Consider the following 27,537-nt stretch of genomic DNA (forward strand, 5'->3'; position numbering starts at 1 on the left):
GTTGTTATGCACTTCATCTTTCAGCTCACTGATTCAGTCCTCTTCTGCTTTTGCTCTGTTGGAGAGGCTTTCAAGTGAGGTTTTCATTTTGCCTACAAAGTTTTTCAGTCCTGTTATTTCAGTTTGGAGTTTCCTGATTTCTATTTCCATGTCCTCTATTTTTTGTTTGTTTGTTTGTTTGTTTTTGGGCCACACCCAGCGGTGCTCAGGGGTTACTCCTGGCTGTCTGCTCAGAAATAGCTCCTGGCAGGCATGGGGGACCATATGGGACACCGGGATTTGAACCAACCACCTTTGGTCCTGGATTGGTTGCTTGCAAGGCAAACACCACTGTGCTATCTCTCCGGGCCCTTTCCATATCCTCTTGATTCTTACTTGTGGCCCATTCGACTCTCTCTATGCTTTCCTTGAGTTCTATGAACATCTTCCAAATTTCTTTTTTAAACTACTTATCTAAAGGCTATATAGGAGGTTAACACTTTTCGAGTCATCTGAGCTGCCATCTTCATTCTATATTCATGGTATTGGTCTAGTTGTTTCCCCAGTGTTGCCCCTGTAGTGTGATGTTTTCTGCGTGTGTGCTAGGGTTCACTGACTAGGAGATGTTCGTGGCCAGGAGCAAAGCGGTGAGGCTGGATTCCTCTGGCTCCACCCTTCCTGGGCAGTTCCAGCTCACCTCTAGTCATGTAGCTTTCACCAACACTTATGGGTAGGGTTGGTTTCAAAACTGGCAGCCAAGGATGATCCTACAGTGTATTTTTAGTTGTAGAAAGTACAGTTAGAAATCTGTGTGTAACACTTCTTTGTGTACTGTTGGAGTGTTTCACCTTCTTTCTCTCCTTCTCTCAAACTGATGATGAGAGCCTCTAGAAGGACTCTGTCCATTTTCGGTGTATTTGATTTTTACCCCAGTTTATCATTTTTCTCTTCTTCAAACAAAACCACATAACTTGAACTATCTAGTCCCGCCTCCCAGTTAGATGAGGAAACAAGGGAGGTACCAAGACCAAACCAGATGTAGGACCACTAAGTAGTAAGCTAGGCTCAGAGGAGACCACGTATTCAAGCAGCCCAGGGGTGAGGGAGGAGGATATGGGAGGTAGGATGGGAACGGAGGTGTAGGGAGGATAATTCGGTGATGAGAATCCTCCTGATATTATGTTAATATGTACCTAAAATATTATTGTCAACAATATGTAAGCCACTATGGTCAAAATAAAAATTATAAAAAAAAAAAGATCTGTGTGTAACAGTGTAAAGGATGAACTTGAAATGCTCCCCTGGGAGGTCTAAAACATTTAGCATGTTTCTCTCATGCCTGCATCATATTCTCTATGGTGTCTCCCACCCCTTCTCTCTCTGTCTCTCTCTGGATCACCTTACATTTTTAAAAAAATAAATCTATTTTCTTATTTTAAAAGTAAGTATATAGCAAGCTGGTGAAAACGGTTTATTTTTATTTCTTTTGTTTCTTTTGCATTTTTCTCATGGAATTGATTTCTGATGATAACTGTTACCTGAAACCAACCTTTTTTATTTTAGAAAAAAAGGAGGACTTGAAATATCATTTATTGGTTCACTACTTTTGATAAAAATAAATATCTAGTCCTATTATCCTGGCTCCTAAGTCATTCCCAAAGGTTCCCTTGATAATGAAATAAGTAAAAAAATTTCAAAGGAGAATCAAGAGGGCCAAGATTTCTTACACCAATAGTAGCCCAGCTGTTGACTCTTGGTCATGAGTCCTTGTACTTATTAGGTCTTATCCATGGGGAATCACAGATGTAAAACAGCTCCTTGATTAAGTGACAAAGGAGGCCCTAAGTCAGTGGTGTGGGCAGTTGAGGAATAAAAGGGGTAGGACCACAATGTGCCTAAGTGGACTCAGTGGAAGGGTTTGTTCACAACCAGAAAGTACTAGAAACACCTTGTGCCTGGTCCTGCTGATCCTGCATCAAATTAAATTTGACGTTGTCTACTCTTGATGTGCAGGGGCCAGAGAGATAGTACAGTGAGTAGGGCATTTTCCTTGCATGGGGCCAATCCTGTTTTAAACCTCAGCATTTCATATGATTCCTCTGAGCCCACCAGAAGTGATTCCTGAGCACAGAATCAGGAGTAACCCTTAGGCACTTCCATCCCCCTCCTTATTTTTTATGTGGAAAGCTCTGATTTATAAGGTTGGAAAGGACACTTCTCTTTACCTCCTTTCACCATACAAGGTCACCTGGGTTACCTCATTACTATTTTCTCTTTCTGTTTTGGAGACAAGGCTCAAAGTTTGTAGGTGACTGCCGGCAATTTTTCTTACAAATTAATTCTTCCAGTAAATGCATATAGATAGAAAACAACATCCAGAACTAAAGCCCTTTTATGAGTGAATTCAATGAATGAAAAAATACTATAGAACCAAAAGGAAAATTATGCTAATGGAACAATTACTATAAGACCTTTTTTTTTAACATTGCTAATTATTCTTCCAACTAAACCTTTCTAGTCTAAATGCACAGGCATTTTAAACATAACTAGCCTGAAATGTTTAAGTGATGTAAAATTCTTGTACTTCGATGAACATTTTAAAAAATAAATGCACGTACATGGTGAAAAAATAATAGTTAAGCTGCATAGATACCTAATCTCTTTCCCCAAAGAAGAACTTGCCTCATTTTCCTTACACAAAGAAAATTATTTACATAATATATCTGAATATCATTTTATTGACCACAAGAAAGTATCTATTATGTGTTGCTCTAAGCCTTACCTACAATTTTGCCTAAAATCAGTATTATTACTATTAGCAATATTAATATTATTAATATTTTGTGCATGTGAAACACTACTTGACATAAAATCTTGAATCATAATTATATTTAATAAAAACAAATTTACTTTATCCATTTTTAAAAAAGCTTTATATCTCCTTGTATGGCTATATTATAGTTTAATTCACAGGCTAACTATATTCAAACAGAGAAGGCTTTTTATGTGAAGATACCAAGACAGGCAAGTGGCTAATACAGGAAATGAGAGAGTAATTTATTCCAAAATTAATAATTAATGTTATGTTAGAAAAAATATGAACAAATAAAGAAAAAAAGCAAAGGCCTTTTTTCCTGGGTAGGTGCTTCCAGAAACCTCTTGAACTGTCCAGTGAGTTGGCTCTTATTGCCCTCTGACTTTGCCCAACTCTTGTTCTTTCTTTCTTTCTTTCTTTCTTTCTTTCTTTCTTTCTTTCTTTCTTTCTTTCTTTCTTTCTTTCTTTCTTTCTTTCTTTCTTTCTTTCTTTCTTTCTTTCTTTCTTTCTTTCTTTCTTTCTTTCTTTCTTTCTTTCTTTTTTTTGCACATAGAAATAATTTAATTATAATTGAAAAATGCGTTTCCAGGACATGGCAGCTTGCTTGTCTCCATGACCGTGTAGCCCCAGCCCATCGGGATCTCAGTCCTTCTTGGCTGCTGCCTTCCGCATGGCCACCAGCACGTTGCTCAGCTCCTCTCGCTTCCTCTTGGCCTGGATGTGTGTCCCCACCCGCTTCTTGATGAACTTGAGGGCGCGCTTGTCCTTGGAGACTTTGAGCAGCTCCATGGCGCGCCGCTCGTAGGGGGCAAACCCGCAGACCTCTCGGATCATGTCCCACACGAACTTGGTGTGCTTGGTGAGACTCCCGCGCCGGCGGCTGTGCCTCGGCTTGCTCATGTTCTTGGTCACTTTGTGGCCCTTGTTGAGGCCCACGGCCATGGGGTAGCGCAGAGCCATGGCTGCAGCTGCTCGATGACTGCCGAAGCAGAGAAACTCTTGTTCTATAGAAGTCTCTTCCTTTGTTATATGGAATATGTGGTGGTGCTGGACCCCTAAGATTTTGCACTTTCAAGTTAGAATCAAGTCTGCTGGTCCAGCCAACTGCCTCAAGTCAAAACAATTGTGCTCATTGCTAACACTCTTATAATTCCAGATTAAGACCCATGGTTCATATGATACAGGATTGGCTGTCATAAGTTATGACAGTACTTTCCCAGTATTTCCAACAATTAGATTTATAACTCATTTTCACAGAGAAAATAGGTTGGAAATTCAACATACATATAGAAAAATTGAGGTGACATCAGAAGGCTTGCCTGTCTCAGTTCTATTGGTTAGTACTAAAACAATCATAATGGGGCTTGGGGGAGTATTTTTTTTTTTTATTAAAATAGGCGCACAAGTTGAATAAACTCAACTAAAATATAAAATAAAAATCTTTATTTCCCACATTCAATCCTATTCCAAAAAAATAAAGATTTTCCATTGTGCCAAATAGGGGCAAGAGAGATAGTACAGCAGGTAGGGTGCATGCCTTGCATATAGCTGACCTAGGTTCAATGCGCAGCACCCCATATGGTCCTGTGAGCCCACCAGGAGTGAGTCCCTAAAAGATGAGCCAAGAATATGGCTTAAGCACAGCTAGGTGTGCCCCCAGGTCCTGAAAAAGTATAAATTACAAACATATATGTATATATTTATTTATTTATTTACACATACGTAATTTCTTTCTTTTGGGGGGGGGATTCTGGTTTTTGGGTCACACTTGGCAGCGCTCAGGGGTTAATCCTGACTCTACACTCAGAAATTGCTCCTGGCAGGCAGGGGGGACCATTTGGGATGCTGGGATTCGAACCACCATCCTTCCACATGCAAGGCAAATGCCCTACCTCCATGCTATCTCTCTGACTCCTACACATACATAATTCTTACTGTAAATCATCTTCTGTTCATTTTTAAAGCCCTGGATAGAAAATTTCTATTTTGTTTAAATGTGTCTATTTTTCTTTTCCTTTTTCTTAATTTAAAATATAGTTTTTATTACGTAAAGTTTTTTTTTGTTTTGTTTGTTTTGGTTTTGTTTTGGTTTTTGGTTTTTGGGTCACACCCAGCAGCGCTCAGTGGTTACTCCTGGCTCCATGCTCAGAAATCGCTTCTGGCAGGCTCAGGGGACCATATGAAATGCAGGGATTCGAACCAATGACCTTCTACATGAAAGGCAAATGCCTTACTTCCATGCTATCTCTCCGGCCCCTACCTAAAGTATTTTTAACATGTCAGTTGTTAAAGGTATTTTGAATGTTAGAATGCTTAAAAATTTGAAACTTAATTCCATTTATTTTTTTATTTTTTTTAAATAGTATCTTTAAGCACTATGATTACAAACATGATTGTAGTTGGGTTTCAGTCATAAAAAGAACACCCCAATTCACCAGTGCAGTATTCCCATCACCAATGTTCCCCATCTCCCTCTTCACCCACCCCCGCCTGTGTCTATTTTTCATTATTATATAAAAGGAATCTGTTTAGAATGTTAACTGTATTATATTAGGCTATATTCAAGGTAAAGACGACGAGCTGATTCTGGCTAATTAAATCGATGCAGAGATTAAGGCATTAAATTCTGTTCCTAATCTGTGTAGGATTTAAAATGTCTCCCTAAAAATATCTGCCATTAAGTAGGTGCTCAGATAATACTGGACAGATAGAAGCTAGGCACACATTCATGAAAAATCTCAAATTTATTTTATGATGTATATTAGAGACTAACTATTGACTTTTACTTGTGATTAATCCTAATTCTGATCCATGGAGAGGAGCCCTTTGAAAAATAAAATATAAATGAATTTATTGTGGGGTTTATGATCCACAACAAATAGCTTCAAAGAAAAATGGCTGTTTTCTTAATCTTTGAAAGTTTGCACTTTTGTTCATTTGTTTCTGCTCATAAAATGAAACATGAGTTTATTTTTTCCCACCCTACTTTTCATTTCTTTTTTCTAAGACCATTCAATTCAATATATAAAAATGGAAATTAAGCATGGGCATGGAGCCACCGAGGAAGGTTCAGGGTTACAAAAATAGTTATCATTCCAAAAGAGAATTAATGGAAAAAAATTTGAAAGCAAAGAAATATGATGAATGATGTTCTTTTAATGTTTTTGACTAATAAATCCAAGTGTACATTTCTGAGGAGTATGTCATTTAACTTGTATTATTGTGTCTCTCTTGCATTTCTTTCCCTGTTGCTAACTATCCTGATTACCCCATACATCAATTTAAGGATCATTTTATTGCTTGAAAGGAAAATGTATAGCTTGTGAAAAAAGTGAAAATTGTTCTTGTCTTGCATTATGTAAACAGACTTTTAAATAATAACTGGAGGAAAATTTTTCAAAGAAAATGTTACAACTCAGGATTTATATCCCAACTCTGTGTACAGACATACATGTTAGCCTTATAAATAGAAAAACCATAAATAAATTCATATGTGTCTACACACATATATGCAGATGTATATTACACTTTAAGGTCTATATGTGGCTTTCTAGAAAGAGAAAAGCCATGTGATATGGCTGTTAATGTGTGCCAATCTTCTTTACTGTAAGGCCAACTATTTCACTTTTAAATTCACGTTCAAGTTTTATTGAACACCTCTTGTTTCAGAAACTGTGCTAGATCATAACACTTTAGTTGGTGTTATCTCCATATCACTGCCATGAAAAAAATACCTTAGAGAGACATTAACTCTTGAGTGAATCATAGATTGAAATAGTCATTATTACTACTAATGTTATTAGCACTTGAAGGATAAGGAAATCCCACATCCTTTTGAACTTTGGTCAATATTAAAGTTTGCTTTGAATATACTGATCTTCAGCTCAGAAGCTGCATGCTTTCCTGGGATATGGAGGACACTTCACTTAGAGCAAACATGTTGGGCAAATACCTGGAAGCTGAGCATGCTGGACATAGTGGAAAAAGAGGCTCTTGCATGAGGGAAAAGCCAGAGGTTTCAAAGGCTGAAGGAGTTATTGCTCCTTTCTCAAACCAGAATTCTCTGATATCTAAAGGTTGGCTTGGAAATCTCAGCTATAATCTTGATTGAGTGGGGTCATTGAAGGCCAAAGTTTTAGCCCTTTCCTTCCTCTTGTTGACTATGGATCACATCATATTGGTTGCTAGAAGTCACACACTTATGTGGCAGTGCTCACATACTCTTGGGCATGGTACATCAAAGGGACCACCATGGCAGGGCTGCCAGGCTCATACATGGCATGTGAAGCAATGCCAGGGATAAAATTCATAGTCTGAGGCCCACCTGGCAGACCCACTACCATTGAGATATCCAACATCCTCAAGATAATATCTTTAGCAAGAGAAGAAAAAAATGTCTTCTAACTGCATGCTGCATCCATTGTACTGGATACCTGACCAGATGACTCCTGAAGATAAATAAAACACAAAAAAGAAATACTGCATGAGTATAGTCTCATGAGCAGAAACTCATACAAAAACATTTGTGAAACATACCTAGTTCTTCATCTGGTCAGGTATCCAGTACCCTGGCCCCGGCCTGGAAAGTTGATAGTCAAGTGATTTCAGTTTCTTGATGAAATGAAAAGCTCACATTCAGAGTAACAATGACCAAAAGGGGTCAGAACAATTATACAGCAGTGAAGGCATTTACTTTGCATGTGGCTGACCCAAATTTGATCCCTGACATCCTTATGGTCACCACCAGTATTGATTCCTGAGTGCAGAACCATGAGTAACCCCTGAGCATTGCCAGGTGTACCCAGAAAACAACAAATATGACTAATTATGTGATAAAAGATAACAGTGTTTTTGGTGGATGGGTCCATTATCAGAAACAGAGCATACAAGTAGAATTGTTTTTTGTTGAAGATTATTTGAGAATTAGAACTGGAGTTGTGTTAAGTCAATAGAGAATTAAGAATGAAGCTGAGAACTCCTTGAACCTTAGGTCATTGCTCCAACTCCACTCTCTCATCTTATGTCTTTCTTTCATTATCTGTTCTTAATTTCCTGGGCCCAGGTTACTGAATTAACTCTAAATGATCTAATGGTCACCCTGGCCCTTGCTTCTCTTTTCAACCACAATAAACCCCCCCATTGATTTTACCACTTAATCCTCCTATGTCTTCTTTTTTGTTCTGAAAAAATAGTTTTTAGATAAATGACTCATTTGTGTATTTTATTATAAATATTTACATAACAGTACCCAACCTATTATTATTAAACTAATCCTTGTCTCTTGTCATGAACAGTATTCTTTTTACCTAACTTAAGTCTTAGCTACTACATATGTTGAGGAAGGTGAATCATTTGATTTTTTGAAGCAGAAATTCTCTGAAACAAACAGAATAACATGCTATAATGAAAGGAAGAGGAGGAGAAGGAGATTAAGGAAGAGGAGGAGAAAGGGGAGGAAGAGGAAGAGGAGGAGAGGAAGAACAGGAAGAGGAGGAGGAGAGGAAGAACAGGAACAGGAAGAAGAGGAGAAGACAAAGAAGAGGAGAAGAGAAGAATAAAAAGAAGGAAGAAGGAAGAGGGGAAGGAAAAGAAAGAGAAGGGGAAAAGGAGGGAGAAATGAGAAAGAAGAGGAATAAGAAAAAAAGCTCTGCTAGAAGAGAGTTCTGAAGTGAGAGAACTGCTTTGCCTTTGACACTGGACATGGAATGCTTCATTTGCACAGGAGCTGGCAAGACTCTGCTGAGCTCTGAGAAGACACTACAGCTGCTCAGGACCTGCCACTTGGTATCCGTGGCAGACTGGCAGCTGGAAACAGCTTTGCTCCAAGGAGCCAAGGATTTACTCCATTGAAAAAGTTAGGATTGGGGCCCAGAGAGATAGCACAGCGGCGTTTGCCTTGCAAGGAGCCGATCCAGGACCAAAGGTCGTTGGTTCAAATCCCGGTGTCCCATATGGTCCCCCGTGCCTGCCAGGAGCTATTTCTGAGCAGACAGCCAGGAGTAACCCCTGAGCACTGCCGGGTGTGACCCAAAAACAAAAAGAAAAAAAAAAAGAAAAAATTAAGATTGTTTGAAAAGGGCCAGTGTCCTCTGTTTCCTATGATGAAAGGAAAATGAATTCTGCACCCATTGGCAAGGAATTGGTAAGAAAACAAATTATTTTTCTTGAAACAACAGTCTTAGACCCTTCTTAAGTGGCTAACTATAAGTTCTGGAGTTGCTGAATTATTTGGGGGAGGTTTGTAATAAATTTTCTTTTTTTTTTAACAAGTCACTATTTGTGTTTCAGGATGTCCATATTTCACACTGAGCAGTCATATATTATAGTTGAATTAGAGAGAGAAGAGATCTAATAATTTCCCCATCTAATATATTTTTTCTTCAAAAAATTTTTGGATATACTTAGTAGTGCTCAGGACTAACTCCTGGCTCTACATTCAGGGATCACTCCTGGTGGGGTCCATATTGGATGCCAGGAATTAAACCCCAGGGGCTGGAGTAGGATGTTTGCCTTGCATGCAGCCAACTTGGGAGGAATCCAGTTTGATTCCCAGCATCCATATAATCCCTCAGCCTGCCAGGGGCGATTTCTGAGTGCAGAGCCAGAAGTAACCCCTGAGCACCATTGGGTGTGGCCCAGAAACCAATCAATATCAATCAAGTTTAAAAAAAAAAAAGAAATTAAACCCCAGTCAACCTTGTCCAAGGCAAGCACCCTACCCAGTGTACTATCACTCTGGACACTATATAGTATATTTTATAGGCCTTTTTTTTTTTTTTTTTTTTTTTTTGGTTTTTGGGCAATACCCGATGACACTCAGGGGTTACTCCTGGCTATGCGCTCAGAAATTGCTCCTGGCTTGGGGGACCATATGGGATGCCGGGGGATCGAACACTGTCCATCCTAGATCAGACGCGTGCAAGGCAAACTCCCTACCACTGTGCCACTGGTCAGCCCCTATATAGTATATTTTAAATAAATTAGATCTACAGATTTTGTGGAGGAGGGACAGTAGAGGCCAGCCATTCTCAGGAGTTATTCTGCCACTATGCTTGCAGGTCACATTCAGTGCTACTCTGAAAATCATTTAATGCTGGGAATGGAACCTGGAACTCTCACATGCAAATCCTACATTCCAGCCAATTGTTACCTCTCCAGCCCTTATATCCACAGATCTTAATCCAAGATACTATAGATAAGATTCATTTCTGACTCACTATAGCAGGGGTCATGAAACTACAGCCCATGGATCACATGCATCCTGCTGAGGACATTTATCCGGCCTGCTGGGTATTTTGTTTGTTTGTTCTTTTTGGGGCCACACCCAGCGGTGCTCAGGGGTTACTCCTGGCTGTCTGCTCAGAAATAGCTCCTGGCAGGCACAGGGGACCATATGGGACACCGGTATTCAAATCAACCACCTTTGGTCCTGGATCTGCTGCTTGCAAGGCAAACACCTCTGTGCTATCTCTCTGGGCCCCCTGCTGGATATTTTTGCTACTGCTTCCTATCCTGCTTAGCCACTGTCTTGTCCCAGGCCCACAGTGTGTATATGTAGTATGTGTACCATACTCTCCAACCTTCCTCCTTCTCTTTGTCTTTCCATTCCTCTTTTCAGTCTTGTGCAGGGGTCCTCACACTACAGCAAATCCATATTTCCCATTGAAATACTGGTGAGTTTGTTGACTTAACTTTACTTGTACTTCATTTTAAATATTGTATATGTCCCTGTTTTGATTTTTACTTCAAAATAAGATATGCGCCGTGTACATAGGAATTTGTTCATAGTTTTTTTTATTTTTATTTTGACCATATTGGCTTACATATCTTTTACAGTAGTATTTTAGGTACATATTAATATTGAATCGGGGGAATTCCCACCACCAAATTTGTCCTCCCTCCACCCCCATTCCCTTCCTGTACCCATATCCCCCACTTTCACCCCCCAGGCTGCTAGAGTAAGTGGTCCCCTCTGTGTCTAGCTTACTACTAGTGATCATATATCTGTTTGGTCCTGATACTCTCCCTTGTTTCCCCCTCTATTTGAGAGGCGGAGCTAGATAGTTCAAGTTATGTGGTTTTGTTTGAGGGAAAGAAAAGCAATAGAATGGGGTAAAAAATCAATTAAGCTGAAAATGGTGGAGTCCAGAGGCTTTCAACCTCAGTTTGAGAGAGGACAGGAAAAAGGTAATTGAAACACCGCATCAATACAGAAAGAAATATCAAATAAAATATTCAGTGAGCACTACAGCAATAAAGACAAGCACCACACAATAGTCTCAGTCCTGAAATAAAACCATGCTGGAGTTCAAAAAGAAAGAGAAAAATAAAATAAAATAAAATAAAAATTAAATTAAATTAAAATAAAAATAAAATAAAATAAAATTGGAGGCATCAACTTCAATATCTACACCAAAACAAAGAAGTCAAAAAATATATATATGTGGATAAAAGGATTATTTTGTGCTTTCTTTTTCCTTCTTCCCCTGCATAGGCACAGTAAATATTGTGGGCATTATAGAGGGAATTCCCTTGGCCTAGGAGATACAGGGTTTCTTGAAGTATACTGTCATAGGATTAACTATAGACTCCTTGCATGTTCCTTTACTCTCCCCTCAGTGCTTTTGTGGTGTATGGAAGACTTCTGCTTCATCATGGATGGTAAAATCAGACCTCTGTATTTAGAGATCTTGGTGTCTGTATAGCTCAAGGAATGGAGCTTATGATGAAGTCTTTCTTTGTAGTTCTAGTAATTCTCTTTCTTCAGTGTCATTTTAATCTTCTGTAGTTGGTGGTCTTGGTCATTGCTCATAGTTTTTTTAAAACTATAGTCCAGCCCTTCAACGGTCAAAGAGACAGTGAACTGGCCCCTGTTTAAAAATGTTTTATAACCTCTGCCCTACAGTATGGGTCCCTGGTGCCATGGTGGGAAAGAATACTGAGATTTTCCTGGAAAATGTTGAGAAATTCTCCCAGAATCAATACTGACTAGCTCAGTGGCTTTGGACATCCCTATAACCTTTTTCAATCTCTTTCCAAATGGAGGTGCTGATTTCTGTTTTTTCAAAGGTGTGATGAGACTGAACCAAATTATCTATTAGGGGTCATCATTTGTAGACTCCTAGACCCATCACAGCTGAAAATCACATGGTCAAGATCAGTGCTCCCATCACTGACTAAAAACCATACCTGTACCATATCTGCTATTATGATTGGCCAATAAAATAGTGACTTAGTTGGAAAGTGCAGGAGACCTGGGTATGATGGTGTCAATTCAGCTCTGGATGATCTAGGAAGGATTCTCTGAAAAATGATATCAAAGAGTTCTCCAGAAACCATTTGAAGAATGCTGTTGACTCTTCTACTGAATTATATTAGAATATTCACCACAATCACTGTGTGTCTTAGTGGATTATTATCCCAGAGAGCATTTTAAGAGGAATTTTTTTGGTCCCCATTAACCTTTTTTTTTTTTTTTAAGAAAAAAAGGTTTTCGTTTTTTGGGTTTTTTGGTTCTTTTTTCGTTTGGTTTTTTTGGGTCACACCCAGCAGCGCTCAGGGGTTACTCCTGGCTCTATGCTCAGAAATTGCTCCTGTCAGGCTCAGGGGACCATATGGGATGCCGGGATTTGAACTACTGACGTTCTGCATGAAAGGCAAATGCCTTACCTCCATGCTATCTCTCCGGCCCCCAGGTTTTTCTGAGAAGCCATTATTGTACAAATAAGTACATAAGTGCTTAAATTGATATTTGATCAATGTGAATTGTTACAGAAATAGCATAATTGGGGATGACTGAAGCAAGGTGAAATGTGATTTATTTGCTGCAGTGAACCATCAAGAAAGATAGAAAACAATTCTAACCATTCCTGTTAAATTGCATTTTATGGAAGTGCATGCATGAAACTTGAATTTTCCATGTACCATTAATTGAAAATCATTGAAAATATATGACACCCTAAACAATTCCCTTCTAGATCATTTTATGTGTTGAATATAATAGCCACTCCTGAGGTACCACCTTCCCCTTAGTTTGGGGACTTTGCATATTATAGAATATTTCTGGAACTCATATACTATCTAATGACTTTTAGTGTATTCATAGGATTCAGCAGCCACCATTAAAAACTAGTTTTTAATGAATATCTTCATTTCTTCTCATCCCCAAAAGAAGTCCTGTACATGTTAGAAGCTCCCTTCAATCCTCCCCTCTGTCTTCATGCTCCAGGTCATGACAGGTATTTAGGTCTACTTCTGGATCTGTAGATTTGTCTGTTCTGGAATTTTCCTGCAAATGAAATCATGTAATGTGTGGTCTTTTATCTGGCTTCTATTATTCTAGCTAAGGTTTTAGGGTTCATCTATGTGCAATGCATACTCCTTTTATGGTCAAATAATATACAATTGAGTAGAAATATAAAGTAAATGGATATTTATTCATTCCATCTGTTGAGAACATTTGAGTTATTCTCACTTTGGGAATATTAGGTATAATGTTGTTAGAAACACTCATGGAAAATTGTGAGGGTGTATGTTTTTCTTTCTCTTGAGTATAGATTCCCAAAATCAAAAATTTTACCTTCCATTTTCTGATACCTTTATTTCAGAAGAAAGAAAAGTCAAGAGTGGCAATAGGTAGGAAGATAATTGAATTTGTTTGAAGCCACATTTAGAGCTGGGCACTTGTTAGCTGTTCAGTGATCAGATGTTTTCACTTTTCTAAAGAGAATGGGGGAAGAACTGGTAGTGCAAAGAATTAGAAAGGTTTGATAGCCCAAGGTCAACTTTCTTGAGACTCCTTAACTTGAGACTTACAAAGAGTAACACTCACTGTAGTAATATTGCTCAATAATATAAAGACCATGAACTGGGAGTAGATCTGACTGGGAAGTTTTAGGATAATGACATGTCTTTCCTGAACAGAGTTTCCCTCTTGTATTAATACAGGTGTGTATCTTACGGGGCAGACTAAAAATTTCCCAGGGAATGTCCAAGCATCTCCAAGCTCACAGCTTATGGTGTGCCTCAGATTTCAGCTCTCAGTCCCTCTTCAGGAAAATTCATTTTATAATGCCTTTCAGATGGTTGAGCGAAAAGTTTGAAAGTAGTGGATAAAAATTTATTTTCTTGTGATTTGAATAGAACTTCACAAAAATTTGGGAGACTCCTTAAGCAGTCTCAGGGTATCCAGTCTCACCCCAGGCAGTGCTCCGGGGGCAATGCAGTATTGGAGATAGAACCTGAGTTCTGGTGTAGGCACACTATATGCTCAGGCCTTTTAGTTATTTTGCCAATTTCAAAATAAGTTCAAAATAGGATAAGATGAAGGAAAGGAAGCACAAAGCAGAACAGGATGATAGTAGGGATTTGTCTTGCATGCAGCTAACCTAGCTTCAATCCCTAACATCCCATATGGTCTTCAGGGACCACCAGGAGTGGTTCCTGAGTGCAGATCCAGAAATCCTTAGCACTCTTGGATTGTCCCTCATCCACTCCCACCTACCCTCTCCTTCCCTCAACCCCCCCCCAAGAAAAAAAGGAAAAAGAAAAGCTAAGGGGCCTGAGAGATAGCACAGCAGTAGGGCTTTTGCCTTGCACAAGCCCAACCCAGAACCAATGGTGGTTTGATTCCTAGCAACCCATATGGTCCCCCAAGCCTGCCAGAGGCTATTTCTGAGCACAAAGCCAGGAGTAACTCCTGAATACTGCCGGGTGTGACTCAAAAACCAAAACAAAAAAAAGGGAAAGAAAAGCTAAATCATATAACTAAATGACTCTGAAAAATAATAGGTGTAATAAATTGATGACAAAATTTTTAAATGCCAGAAAGCAATCTTACATCTTGCTCAAGAAAAAAAAACTCTATTTCAGGGCAGGGTTCCCTGCATTGCCACATAATGAAATCAGAAGATGCTCCATGTCAACCCAACTTCAACATAGGATCTGTACAAAAACCAGAATCTCTTACTACAGAAACCTGACTGTGACCACTGTGATTGAGAAGAACTGTTTGTTACTGGAACCACAAAGAAAGACTTTGGGGTTAGACAACTTAGTATGCCCAGAGCCTGTATTTGACAGGATGCCTACAGGTAGGGTCTCCCTGTTTTTAGGCCAAAGGTTTTTTCCTTTCTATTTTCCCCATCTTTTGCTCTGCCTATGAAAAAACAAAAATAAACAAACAAAAACTGCCACACATTCACCCTTTTTTTCTTTTCTTTTCTTTTTTATTTATCTTTTAAATAGGGGCTCCTGCTTTTTTTTTAAATATATATAGAACCCTGGGACACAGATTACTTAGTTTTACCACATAGTTCTGCATTTTTCTATAAAACTAAGAAAAAAGGAATAAAGAAAGGCCAGGGATCAAGTAATCTCAGATGCACTGGTGGGGAAAAAATAAGAACAAAACTAAATATCCAAGCCAAAGTCAATGACAAAAGAATCAAGAGACCTAAATGGTAACTATCTAAACTTAAATGAGACTATTAATAACTGGCAGGCCAGGGGGCAGATGGTGGTGCTATAGGATGCACTCTGGGTCCATTGGTGGAAGGAAGTTGACACTGGTGATGGGGTGAGAATGGCCCTGACTCACTGTATATCTGAAATTCAACTATGAAGAACTTTATAGATCACAATTGTTTCAATAAAATAAAATTTAATAAAAGGAGGGGGCCTGAGAGATAGCATGGAGGTAAGGCATTTGCCTTTCATGCAGAAGGTTGGTGGTTCGAATCCCAGCATCCCATATGGTCCCCTGAACCTGCCAGGAGCAATTTCTGAGCATGGAGCCAGGAGTAACCCCTGAGCACCACCGGGTGTGACCAAAAAACAAAAGCAAAAAAAATTAATAGAAAATGATCTAGAAACCCCTGCAGTGACCTTTATTCTGTGACCTGTCTGGGCCCTTCAGCCAGCAGGGCATGTGTCCCTTACTCCTTTGAGTTTCAGCTCCAAAATAAAGGTGCCCACCCAAAGAGGGTGGCCAAAGAAATTCATCTGGAATCCTCTCAGCTGTTAACTTTAGGATATGCACGGAGTTGCTGCAAACATGAAGCAGATCCAACACTCAGTATTCTAAGGTCCTGGGTAGGGGTTTGCCAACCAGGTATTTCTCTCCTGTCACCTGTCCTGTGATAGAGCGAGGCTTGGAAATGCCTTTTTCTAAGCTGTTTTCACCTGGGATGTTTTCTGATAAAATAAACTCATGCTGGAAGACACATTTTCTGAGATTAATTAAGCATGAAAGGGTGATATTTTTCCATATAATTTCCCCATTCAGGCTTTAAATTGATTTTCTTTTGCAGTTCCAATTTTCTCTCCCATGAATTCATTGGAGAGAAAAATATGTGCTCTGAGTAGGAGGCAGCTAGGCAGGAAGTGGAGGTACTTGAAAGGTTTTTTTCTTTTTCTTTTTTTTTTTTGGTTTTGGGGCCACACCCGGCGTTGCTCAGGGGTTACTCCTGGATGTCTGCTCAGAAATAGCTCCTGGCAAGCACGGGGGACCATATGGGACACCGGGATTCGAACCAACCATATTTGGTCCTGGATCGGCTGCTTGCAAGGCAAACACCGCTGTGCTATCTCTCCGGGCCCATTGAAAGTTTTTTTCAGGGAGAGACGAAATAATAGTAGAGCAGTGAGGATATTTGCATTGTTTACCAACAACCCAGGTTCCATCCTTGGCAACCCACACGATGCCCAGAGTCCTGCCAGGAGTGATTCCTGAGTGTAGACCCAGGATTAAACCCTGAGCATCACCAGAGTGAGTGTCTTCCCTCCCTACCCGAAAATAAAGGTCTCAGTCAGATTCTTCACAGACTGTGGGGCTCCCTCACTCCTCCCAAGACTCATTTACCTGCCTATACCACCTTTAGGGAAATAGAGGCAGCCCTATAGCTTTTCCCAAACTTGTATCTTGGGTGCCCACTGATTTCCTCATTTGTCTATAGAAAAATTCTTTAGTCCCAATAACTCGGACCATTTGTTTTAATTCCCTTATTCTGTTTCTTTTTGCTTGATTTACTTGTTCAAATTTTTTTTGCTTTCACCTACCTAAAAAGGTTTGTTTGGGGAGTGTATGTATGTGCGCATGTGTGAACTCTGGTAATTATAAAAATAATAAAAATAATTATTATTCCTCCCTGATATTCTGGTAATAAAAAGAGGATCCCCAAATGGTTACTCTAGTTGAGAACTGGGTGCTAAAAGGAGGTAATGTGAGATGCGTACTATCCCTCAGTAAGAGTATTGCAAACAACAGTGCCAAAAGGGGAAAAAGTAAAAAGGCGCCTGTCATAGAGGGAGGCTAGGAGGAGAAGGGAAACTGGGGGCATGGGTGGAAGGAGTTGGACACTGGTAAATGAATGAGTGTTAGGACATTATATGCCTTGAAATTCAATCATTAATAACTTTTTTTAATTTGTAACTCATGATCATTCAATATTTTTAAATAGAATAAAAAAAGGTCCCCTATTTACTTTTTTGGTTTTGGGGGGGAGCCACACCTGACAGTGCTCACAGCTTATTCCTGCCTCTATGCTCCTGGTTTGAAGCAGAACTTCCATTGAAATTGGGAATATATGGGTCTGGGAGCAAATGACGACATAGGAAATAATCCACAAAGATTGAAAAGAATGAAGCAGGTTCAGGAAATTTCCTACAACAATAAAACTTTCACTCACTATCAGTAATTACTAGCCAAGCAGACTAGCTGTAGAAAAGAAAATGAAAGCTCTTTCTCCCTGAGACCCAAGTTCTTTATTGGGAAAAAAAAAAAAAAAAGACTAACCCCTGGGGTGGAGAACAGGTAGGGTAAGGGACCAATCCAAAGGTGCTTCAATCTAAAGGTGCTTCCAGTTCAATGAGTGGCAAGCACTAGCAAAAAGGAATTATCCTGAAGAGAATGAAAACCAGTTACTCCAACACTGAATTTCTCCTGGTGGTACTTTGGGGATCATATGTGGTGCCAAGGATCAAACTTGGGTTTTCTATGTACAAGGCAAGTTTCCTTCCCTTTGTACTTTGTTCCAGCCAAATCCCATACTAAAAGATTCACTTTATAGCACACAAATTCTAACTAGTCTGCTTGAAGGTAGTAAGAATTCCCAGGTACAAAACACAGCAATGCAAAAATTCAGGAGAGTCATACAGGTAGGGAAGCAAAATAAAACAAACAGAAAGAAAAGAACAAAAGAAACTCATGGGGCCGGAGAGATAGCATGGAGGTAGGGAGTTTGCCTTTCATGCAGGAGGTCATCGGTTCGAATCCCGGCGTCCCATATGGTCCCCCGTGCCTGCCAGGAGCAATTTCTGAGCCTGGAGCCAGGAATAACCCCTGAGCACTGCCGGGTGTGACCAAACCCCCCCCCCAAAAAAAAAAAGAAACTCATACATATACATGTTCATGCATACACATATATGTACACACAGGAAACAGGCAGAGAAGACAAGAGAAAGACACAAACATAGAAAGGCTAGACCAGCCTCTGTGTCTTGGACCCTGATCACATTTTCTGCCATGCTTGAGTTTCCACCAGTCATTATCTAATAGTAAACTATATTAAATTGTGTGACAGTATGATTCATACACTAATATATGACTCTTTAAAACAACTTTTTTGTTTCTAGTATCAGGGATCATACATGCAAAGTATGTGCTCTACCGCTAAGTTACCTGTCTATGGCAGTTTCTGTTTTCATCAAAAAATATCATGTAATTTTTCTTTTTGGTTTTTGGGCCACACCTGGCGGTGCTCAGGGGTTACTCCTGGCTGTCTGCTCAGAAATAGCTTCTGGCAGGCATGGGGGACCATATGGGACATCGGGATTCGAACCAACCACCTTAAGTCCTGGATTGGCTGCTTGCAAGGCAAACACCGCTGTGCTATCTCTCCAGGCCCATAATTTTTATACTAAATATTGCTGTACCATTTATACAAGCAGTGTTTTGGAATCAGCCTGTCATGAGTCAATTAGTCAAGACCTACTCTGCCATTTTTTATTCTTGCCAATGTGTGGTATCATTCAAAATGATCCTATCAGTCACTTCCATTTTCCTTACGGGTCTCAAAGATTTATTGATTGAACATTTGTTTAAGTGGAGTCCATGGGGAACATATATAGCTTGTGCTATTTTTAAAGGGATTTTTTTTTATTTCCAGAAAATTAATACTTTACTCAAGAATTTCTAAGTCTCATGAAAGTTCTTCATTTATCTAGCAATTGTTGATTTGTGGTCTGGCAGAGAGGAATTCTGGCCAATGGAATGCTTCCCCCGCAAGGGAGAAATTCCATTTCTTTCCTAGCATGATAAGTGTCAGCCAAGAACCAGTCTAGCATATCTGCTGGCTCTCTGGCTTCACCATGTTAGAAATGCATAAACTCCAGTGGAAATGATCATAACAGAGCTGGATAGTGTGTAAATTGACATCCAAACTCCCTTCCCTTATTAATGTCTTGGTAACATTCAAGAAGGTCGACAAGACGTCTCAACCAGAGGTCCTGCACCATTCAATGAGACATCGTTATTCTTCTTGGCTTGTTCTAAGTTTCCCTTCCATAGTGTACCAGTGTCCTTGGCTGTGAGAGATAGCCTGAGATTAGTAGCATTTCACTGTGCTGCCTTTTGATCTTCGGTTTGGTGATGTTCTTCATGAGGCTATTTCTTTTCCAGCATGTATAAATCAAATTAAATCAAAATATATATATAAATCAAAATAAATCAAATAGAACTGTCTTCTATTTCCTTTGAGCCTATTGAGTTCATCTTCTGGAACTGGAAGCAACATTTAGTTCCATTTTCTTAAGAAAATAAGTGATGTGGGGCCAGAGAGATAGCATGGAGGTAGGGCATTTGCCTTGCATGCAGAAAGATGGTAGTTCGAATCCCGGTATCCGATGTGGTCCTGCAAGCCTGCCAGGAGCAATTTCTGAGTGTAGAACCAGGAGTAACCCCTGAGTACTGCTGGGTGTGACCCAAAATAAAAAAAAAGAAAGAAAGAAAGAAAGAAAAGAAAAGAGAAAGAAAGAAGAAAGAAAGAAAAGAAAGAAAGAAGAAAGAAAGAAAGAAAGAAAGAAAGAAAGAAGAAAGAAAGAAAGAAAGAAAGAAAGAAAGAAAGAAAGAAGAAAGAAAGAGGGAGGGAGGAAGGAGGGAGGGAGGGAGGGAAGAGAGAGAGAGAAAGAAAGAAAGAAAAGAAAGAAAGAAAGAAAGAAAGAAAGAAAGAAAGAAAGAAGAAAGAAAGAAAGAAAGAGAAAAAGAAAGAAGAAAGAAAAGAAAGAAGAAAGAAAGAAAAGAAAGAAAGAAAGAAGAAAGAAAGAAAGAAAGAAGAAAGAAAGAAGAAGAAAGAAAGAAAGAAAGAAAGAAAGAAGAAAGAAAGAAAGAAAGAAAGAAAGAAGAAAGAAAGAAAGAGAAAGAGAAAGAAAGAAAGAAAGAAAGAAAAGAAAGAAAGAAAGAGGAGGGAGGGAGGGAGGGAAAGAAAGAGAGAGAGAGAAAGAAAGAAAGAAGAAAGAAAAAGAAAAGAAAGAAAGAGAGAGAGAGAAAGAAAGAAGAAAGAAAGAAAGAAAAGAGAAAAAAGAAAGAAAGAAAGAGAAGAGAAGAAAGAAAGAAAAGAAAGAAAGAAAGAAGAGAAAGAGAAGAAAGAAAAAAGAAAAGAAAGAAAGAAAGAAAGAAAGAAAGAAAAGAAAGAAAGAAAGAAAGAAAGAAAGAAGAAGAAAGAAAAAAAAAGAAAAACAAAGAAGAGAAAGAAAGAAAGAAGAAAGAAAGAAAGAAAGAAACAGTTTGGTTTGTAAGTATGGTCTCTTCTCACCTGTGGCCCTAAAAACTTAGTGACATTCATTCTTCACCCATGTTGTATTAAATAATTAAAGAATTAAAGATGGAGGTGGATGGAGAAGGATGGAGAAAGGGATTCTTCTCTGCCATCCCAGGCCACGTGGCTCCGCAACCCCCATGAACCGGCGGGTCTGGGGTCCAGGAAACGACGGGTATTGAACTCACTCACAGGCAGGCATCAGGAAGCATCAACTTTATTCATTCCTATTCACCACATGTATGTGGCTTATCTCATAACCTTTCAAGCATTCAGCCATTCTTAGCTAACCCTGCCTCTTAACTCCTTTCAGCCATTTTCCCTTTGACTTCCATCCTGGCCAAAGACCAGAAGCGTGCGCACCAGCCAAAAGCCCTAATCCCCTCTGGTCCATACCTTATCTACCTTTTCCAAGACCCCTCCCAGGAATGGGCGGGGTCTTGCAGGTAAGGTCAAGTTACCTAGGGAGAAAGGGTGGGGGATGAGGCTTCACACCCAGACTTCCATGGGTGACTTTCACTTACATTTCCCCTTATCTCCCTCACAGCATAGAAAAGAAGATTGTTCCATAACATGTATTAAGGTATAATATCAGTTCTCTGGAAAGAAGAGCAAACTATGTGCTGTGGCAAAGAATCAGAAGTGAACACATAATCTCAGCACAGATCATGTGCCCAGAGCAGGCACTTACTAGAGCAGTTGCTGACTCTCTTGATCCCAAAGGTGCTGACCCCTCTTCTGCCTCACTTCCCCCCATTAGTTTGGTGAGTGGAGTTGCAATAGTTGAATCTGTCTCCTTGATAATGAGACATCAAGATTCTTGCAAGCAATTGATTTAAATAACTGAATTTTGCTTAGGGCACAAGCAACCCTAGCATGCCTCAAAGTATTATAATAAGTCTCATGGAAAATGTAGAAATAAGGGGCCAGAGAAATAGCACAGTTTTAGGGCATTTGCCTTAGACGCTGAAGGATGGTGGTTCGAATCTCGGCATCCCGGGATATGCTGGGATATGGTCCTCTAAGCCTGCCAGGAGTAATTTATGAATGTCGAGCCAGAAGTAGCCCCTGAGCGCTGCCAGGTGTGACCCAAATCCCCCCCCCCCAAAAAAAAACAAGTAGAAATAAAAGGGGGAGGTGGGATAAAAATGGAGAAAGGTTTTTTAGACAGTTATTTGAAATTAAACAATCATGTTCTGAGGCTCTGCCTGTCTAGACCAAAGACAACAATGAGACTAACGATTCCATCTCTGAATAGCAGGTGGTAGTGTTGATGCCATTGCCACTTCTATAGGAAAAATTGTTCTCAACATCCTCCTGGCATCCCATACACTCTGGAGAAAGAAGAAGTGACCGTGGCGGGTAGTCTCTTGTGCAGTTGGAATTATACAGATCTCCAACTCCCTAGCAGAAATTGCCAGAACATACAGTCTGACCTCTTGAAAGCTTCTGCAGAGAGGATTTCTCTTATTCTCCAAAGTCCTGCTTGTGCCAACCCTTCTGTCCACCCCATGAATTCAGGACTGAGGACTAACCCTCCAGACAATGACCAGGAAATAACAAGTCCCAGGCTGATGACCATAAACGCTCTATTCTAGTCTAGCAGTGCTTACATAGGACAAGAGGAACTGGGATAGGTGCAGGGTGGCAGGACATAGCAGAAGGGTAGTCAGGGGTGAGTGAGGCAACCTTTAGTGAGTTCGAATTTGCATCGAAAGTAGTCTGCAGTGCCCCACCAGATCATGCTAGGGTCCCAAAGAAAGCCTGTGTCTTTCTTTCTCCGTGCCACCCTGCTCAGCTCTATTGAAATATTTCACTGTAAGAAGGAGGGAAAGGGTGTGAGATTGTTGCACTAGTCTCTACATTAATAGAATGAGCTTTTATTCTGAAAAAATGGGGAATCAAATCTGTCATCTAGACAGTTGGGAGACAACTCCAAAGAGAAATGTGCCAACCCCCTTTTTATAATTGCCTTCCACTGCCACTTTGCCTTCTACATGAGCACAAAGATTTCCCCTCATGGATCCCCACATTTTCAAACACAGCAGAGGCTGGTGTGGAAGCAGTGCAGGGAGGAGGCATCACTATAGCTGAGAACAGACCACAGAAGCAGGGAGATTGGCTTTCAGTTGTCTGGCATTTTCTCCTTTTTTAGATACCCTGATCTGCAATTACACAAAACAGCCTGCATGTAGTTTTGAATCAAGAAAAGAATTGGAAGGTCAGGGGTGAATCATTGGCAACATGCATGCCTTGGGGCTGGTGAGTTTCAAAGATAGGAGCACATGCCTTGTGTGTTTTCATCCCTGTCAATACCTGCTCCCCCAAGCATGAACTCAGACTAGCCCCAGCACACCTCTGAGTGTGGCACCAAAATTGAGATAGAGGAAAACACCTGCCTTAAAAGCAAGAGGCTAGAGTTTGGGAAGTTGAATGGAGAAATAATGAAAGAAAAAAATTGGGCAAACCACCAGGATCACTGAATAGAAAGAAATGCTGCAAATTCCCCTTTTGCACAAGAAGAGAACACATATATTTTACCCACAAAACACACTTTTTAATTTGAGGGGGGGGGACTTGGTTTTTACCTGACAGGTTCAGGGATTATTCCCAGCTCTACATTTAAAAATCACTCTTGGTAGGCTTGGGGGACCATATGGGATGCCAGGGATCAAACTTAGGTTGGTCACATGAAAAGCAAATACCCTACCTGCTGTACTATTGCTCTGGTCCCTCTGTGGCAAAGTGCCTGCTCAGGCTGGGAACTGACTGGAGTCTTATCAGCAAGAGGAAAAGAGGAGACCAATATCCATGGAGGGATCTATGGAAACTGCAGTCCCTATAGAAGCAGGGGACAGTGATTTGGGGGCTATATCCTTACTCCTGTCTCTACATTCAGTAATTCTTCCTGGACCATAAGGAATATCTGAGATAAAATCTGGGCCAATTATGTTCAAGGCAAGTGCCCTACCAACAGACTCTTTCTCTGTCTCTCTCTGTCTCTCTGTCTCTCTCTCTCCTAAACTTATTTAATTTGAGCTATCAGCTTTAAAAAATGGGGGTGGTGTTAGGATACAGTAATCATGAAAGCCCCATTAACAATATTATAAAGCACAGTACCATAATAAAAATGGGGGAGACAAAATTTAAAAACTACTCTCTGAACTAACATAATACCACAAAGAGAGTCTATTCATCTGATGCAATAATATTTTTTTTGGATCATCACAAAGTGATTCTCTGGCATTAATTCCTTCAGAAGTCGTAACATATTTCTATCAACCTTGCATGGTTCCATCTCAGTAGCAGCCTGAAGTAATTCATTCTTACCTGAAGATGTTTCTGTGTAGAGGATATGCTCATTGAATTTGTAAAGGTACACTAATGAAATGTCTCTCTGCATATGAATAACAGATATTAAATCCTTGTAAAACAAATCACCCCAATATATGCTGCCACTCTGCCCCCTCATCACAGGGGCTGGGCCCTCCCACTCTGCAGCTACTGATCCATGCTCTGAGGCCACAGTGGACACTGAGCTCCTGCTGGTCTGTCCCCTTGCTTTGCTTCTCCCTATCTCACATATGAACAGAATCATCTTGTGTAAGGGCTCCACACGCTATACTCCTACCTTGGTGAAGCAGGTCTGAAACAGAACCGCCTCAGGAAATAATCCAAACCAGGCCGACAAGGCTGAAACACGTGTCTGGGGACCTTTCCACCTCATGCAGCAAGAGGAAGAGGCCAGCAAAGACAGCAATATTTATTAGAAAATTAAGACCACCCCCATGGGGGGTGGGAACAAAGGCCAAGCACCTATCTAGAAATTCTTCCTGCCTAGATGGGTCTTTGACATGTAAAGAGGAAGCCATCATTGTTCAGGGTGAAAACAGCTAACCCAAAAATCTGCATTTTCCTCCTGACTTCTTTACATGTAATTCTACATCATACAAAGAGGCATACTAAAGAGATCAGGTTCCCATCCATATTGACACTAATGGCAAGAACTCATCTTTCTTAGCACTGGAAATATTCCACAAGATGCAAAGCCTGCCTGCATTTTTTTTATTCTCTCATCTGTCCTTGGGCTCTTAGGTTGTTTCCCAGTCTTGGCCATAGTCAATAGTGCTGCAGTGGACAAAGACATACCCATCTCTTTCCATTCAGTATTGTGTGTTCTTTTGATAGATATCTAAAAGTGGACTTGTTGAATCACAGCATGGATTCATTTTTCATATTTTGAGAACTCTCCTTCCTGGCTTCCATAGAAGCTGAACCAATTTACTTTCCTGGAAGATTGTACAAGACTAATTTTTCCACCCCTCTGCCCATGAGCACTTGTGTCAGGCCTTTTTAATGTAGACCATTCTCAGAAGTGTGGGAAGCAGCGTCATGCTGTCATTTTGTTTTGTTTCCCTGATAATCAGTCATAATGAGCACTTTATTCCATGAACCTGTTGGTGAAATGTGTAACTCATCTTAGATATTTTTCTCCTTGTTCATAGTTTTATATTTATAGTCTTATATTTCTGCTTGATATTTCTGCCCTTTGTTCAATTGACTGTTGTGCAAATATTTTCTTCCTGTCAACAGAGTATCTTTTCATACTGGTGATAGCTTTCTTTGCTATGCAGAAGCTTTGTCATTTGTATAATCTGACTTATATTTGCTTTTGTTCCCTTTACCATTGAAGTCAAATCCCTGAATATTTCAGAGAAGCTTGTACTGGGGAGTTTTTACTAGTATTTTTTTCAATATATCTTATGGTCTTCATTTAATTATTCAAATCTCTTGTTCCTAAATTATTTATTAATTTAAAATAATTTAATTCTAAGAAGAGATCAGGTGCTTGCATCTTTAGTGGGCGTGTGTGCCAGGGGCACACACAGGTTGTGATGGTCTTCAAAGGTCAGAATTAATTAGTTGTGATGCTTGCTTATGTTTTGGTTGTGTTGCTTATTAAGAATGTGAAGTGCCCAAATACATTTTTGCTAGCAGTCACTCTTCCTGCAAAAGGTGTGCCTATATCTTTCCCAGTGCCACCCATGTTTATATACTATGCTCAGATAGTCATATCTATCCACTGCCCAGTTCTCCAAAATTATCTAGTATCTAATTCTCCAAACATAAAAACTACTGGAATAAAAACAAAAGCACATTAACCAATGGTCCTAATGAGCTCTGGTAAGTCTGATTTCCCCTTCTCAAATCCTGACTGACAGGCAAGGGCTGGAAAAGGATTAGAAAAGCCTGGAGCCCAACCATCAAAACAGTTGGTATTGAAGAATATTGATTTCTTTTCAAAAGGAGACATAATGATTTTATATTCATTCTAACCCATATAGAAAATATTTGTTCCCTACTCTCTGATCAGATTCAGCTTCTTTAGAAAAGCTCAGCCTTAGGCCAGAGCAATAGTACAGCAAGTAGAGCATTTGCCATACATGTGTTCAAAAAGGTTTGACCCCCACAGAACCCCATATGGTCCCTTAAGCCCCACCAAGAATGATCCCTGAGAGAAGAGCCAGGAGTAAGCCTTGAGCACTGCCAGGTATGACCCCAAAACCAAAAACAGATAGAAATTCCTTTCCACTGGGCCAGAGAGGTAGTAGTACAGTAGGTAAGGCAATTAACTTGTACTTTTTTGGCCTGAGTTTAATCCCCAACATCCCATATGGTCTCCTGATCCTATCAGGAATGCCCAAAAACCAAACACCAAAAAAAAAAAAATTAAATTAAAGAAATTTTCTTTTCTGTCAAAAATCAAACCTCAAAAATAAAATAAAATAAAAAGAATTTTCTTTCCTGTCAAGTACATGATCATTCTATTAGCCAAGTCATTTTGGTCCATTTCAGTAGGAAAATATCATGCTTACTTAGTACATACTTATCACCAATTGATGTGCATAATCTGTATCTTGTCTTTAGTATAGAGTCTTTAAGGAGACCATGAAGGAAACTGATGAATTTTTATGAATCCCTGTAATTTAAATACTCTATAAAAATATTAGCTGAATGTAAGTATTTTTGTTTTTGTTTTAGTTTTTGGGTCATACCCAGCAGTGCTCAGGAGTTACTCATGGCTCTGTGCTCAGAAATCGCTCCTGGCAGGCTCAGGGGACCATATGGGATGCCAGAATTCGAACCACTGACCTTCTGCATGCAAGGCAAACACCTTACCTCCATGCTATCTCTTCGGCCCCTGAATGTATGTATTTTAAAGGGAGAAATGTACCACCATTTGCCCAAAGATATCTATGACCCCAAAATGTTACAGACCAACCTAACGTATAAACAGGCACATTGAACTGAGCAGAAGGTTGAGTCAAGTGCCAAGGAGAAAGTTCCACTGCACCAACTTCTAGATATGATGGGCCTTGAGATATTAAAGTCCTTTGCATATTAGAACTTGGTGAATTATTCAGTGACAGAAAATAGGAACTTTTCATGGGAATTTTAAGAAAAAAATTTTCATTCACCTGGGATCTTGAGAAAGAAATACATATTAATGCCACAACAATCACTGTGGGCTTTGAATAAAAACTTAGATCATCATTTTAGTTGATGAGGCTAGAAAAGATTTTAAAATAGCTCAAACACTAAAAGCAGCCAAACTAATTTGGAAATATCTGTCTTCCAGTTTTTTTATTTGCAGATTATAATTCTAATACTCATAATTTGATTTAGAATGTTTAATCAAATTAAAATTCATTCTTTGACAGTTTTCCAATAAAATAAGAATTTTAATGTGTCTAATGTAACATATACTACTTGGAAATTATGCCTGGCAGGCTTGGGGGGGCCATATGAGATTCCAGGGATAACTTCTGGGGATAGAAGCTGCGTGTGCAAAGCAAACATTCTACCCACTGTGTAATCTCATTCCTGTCTCTGTGCTCAGGAGTGACCTCTGGTAATACTCAGTGGGAT

General features: G+C 39.7%; 2 protein-coding genes across 2 annotated transcripts in view; one reads left to right on the plus strand and one right to left on the minus strand.

The window, feature by feature from the left end:
• Positions 1-27,537, plus strand: part of FREM3 (FRAS1 related extracellular matrix 3) — a 68,764-nt gene that overhangs the window by 17,193 nt on the left and 24,034 nt on the right. The gene's annotated exons all lie outside the window — the stretch shown is intronic.
• Positions 3,332-3,780, minus strand: LOC126003816 (60S ribosomal protein L36-like). Its single transcript, XM_049770169.1, has one exon. The coding sequence runs from the start codon at positions 3,752-3,754 to the stop codon at positions 3,437-3,439; it is 318 nt and encodes a 105-aa protein (XP_049626126.1). The 5' UTR covers positions 3,755-3,780; the 3' UTR covers positions 3,332-3,436.

The sequence above is a fragment of the Suncus etruscus genome, chromosome 3, assembly GCF_024139225.1.
Source record: "Suncus etruscus isolate mSunEtr1 chromosome 3, mSunEtr1.pri.cur, whole genome shotgun sequence".
NCBI classification, from domain to species: domain Eukaryota; kingdom Metazoa; phylum Chordata; class Mammalia; order Eulipotyphla; family Soricidae; genus Suncus; species Suncus etruscus.

Coding starts and splice junctions, on each gene's coding strand:
- LOC126003816 (XM_049770169.1), bottom strand. CDS start 3,754: ATGGCTCTGCGCTACCCCATGGCCGTGGGCCTCAACAAGGGCCACAAA.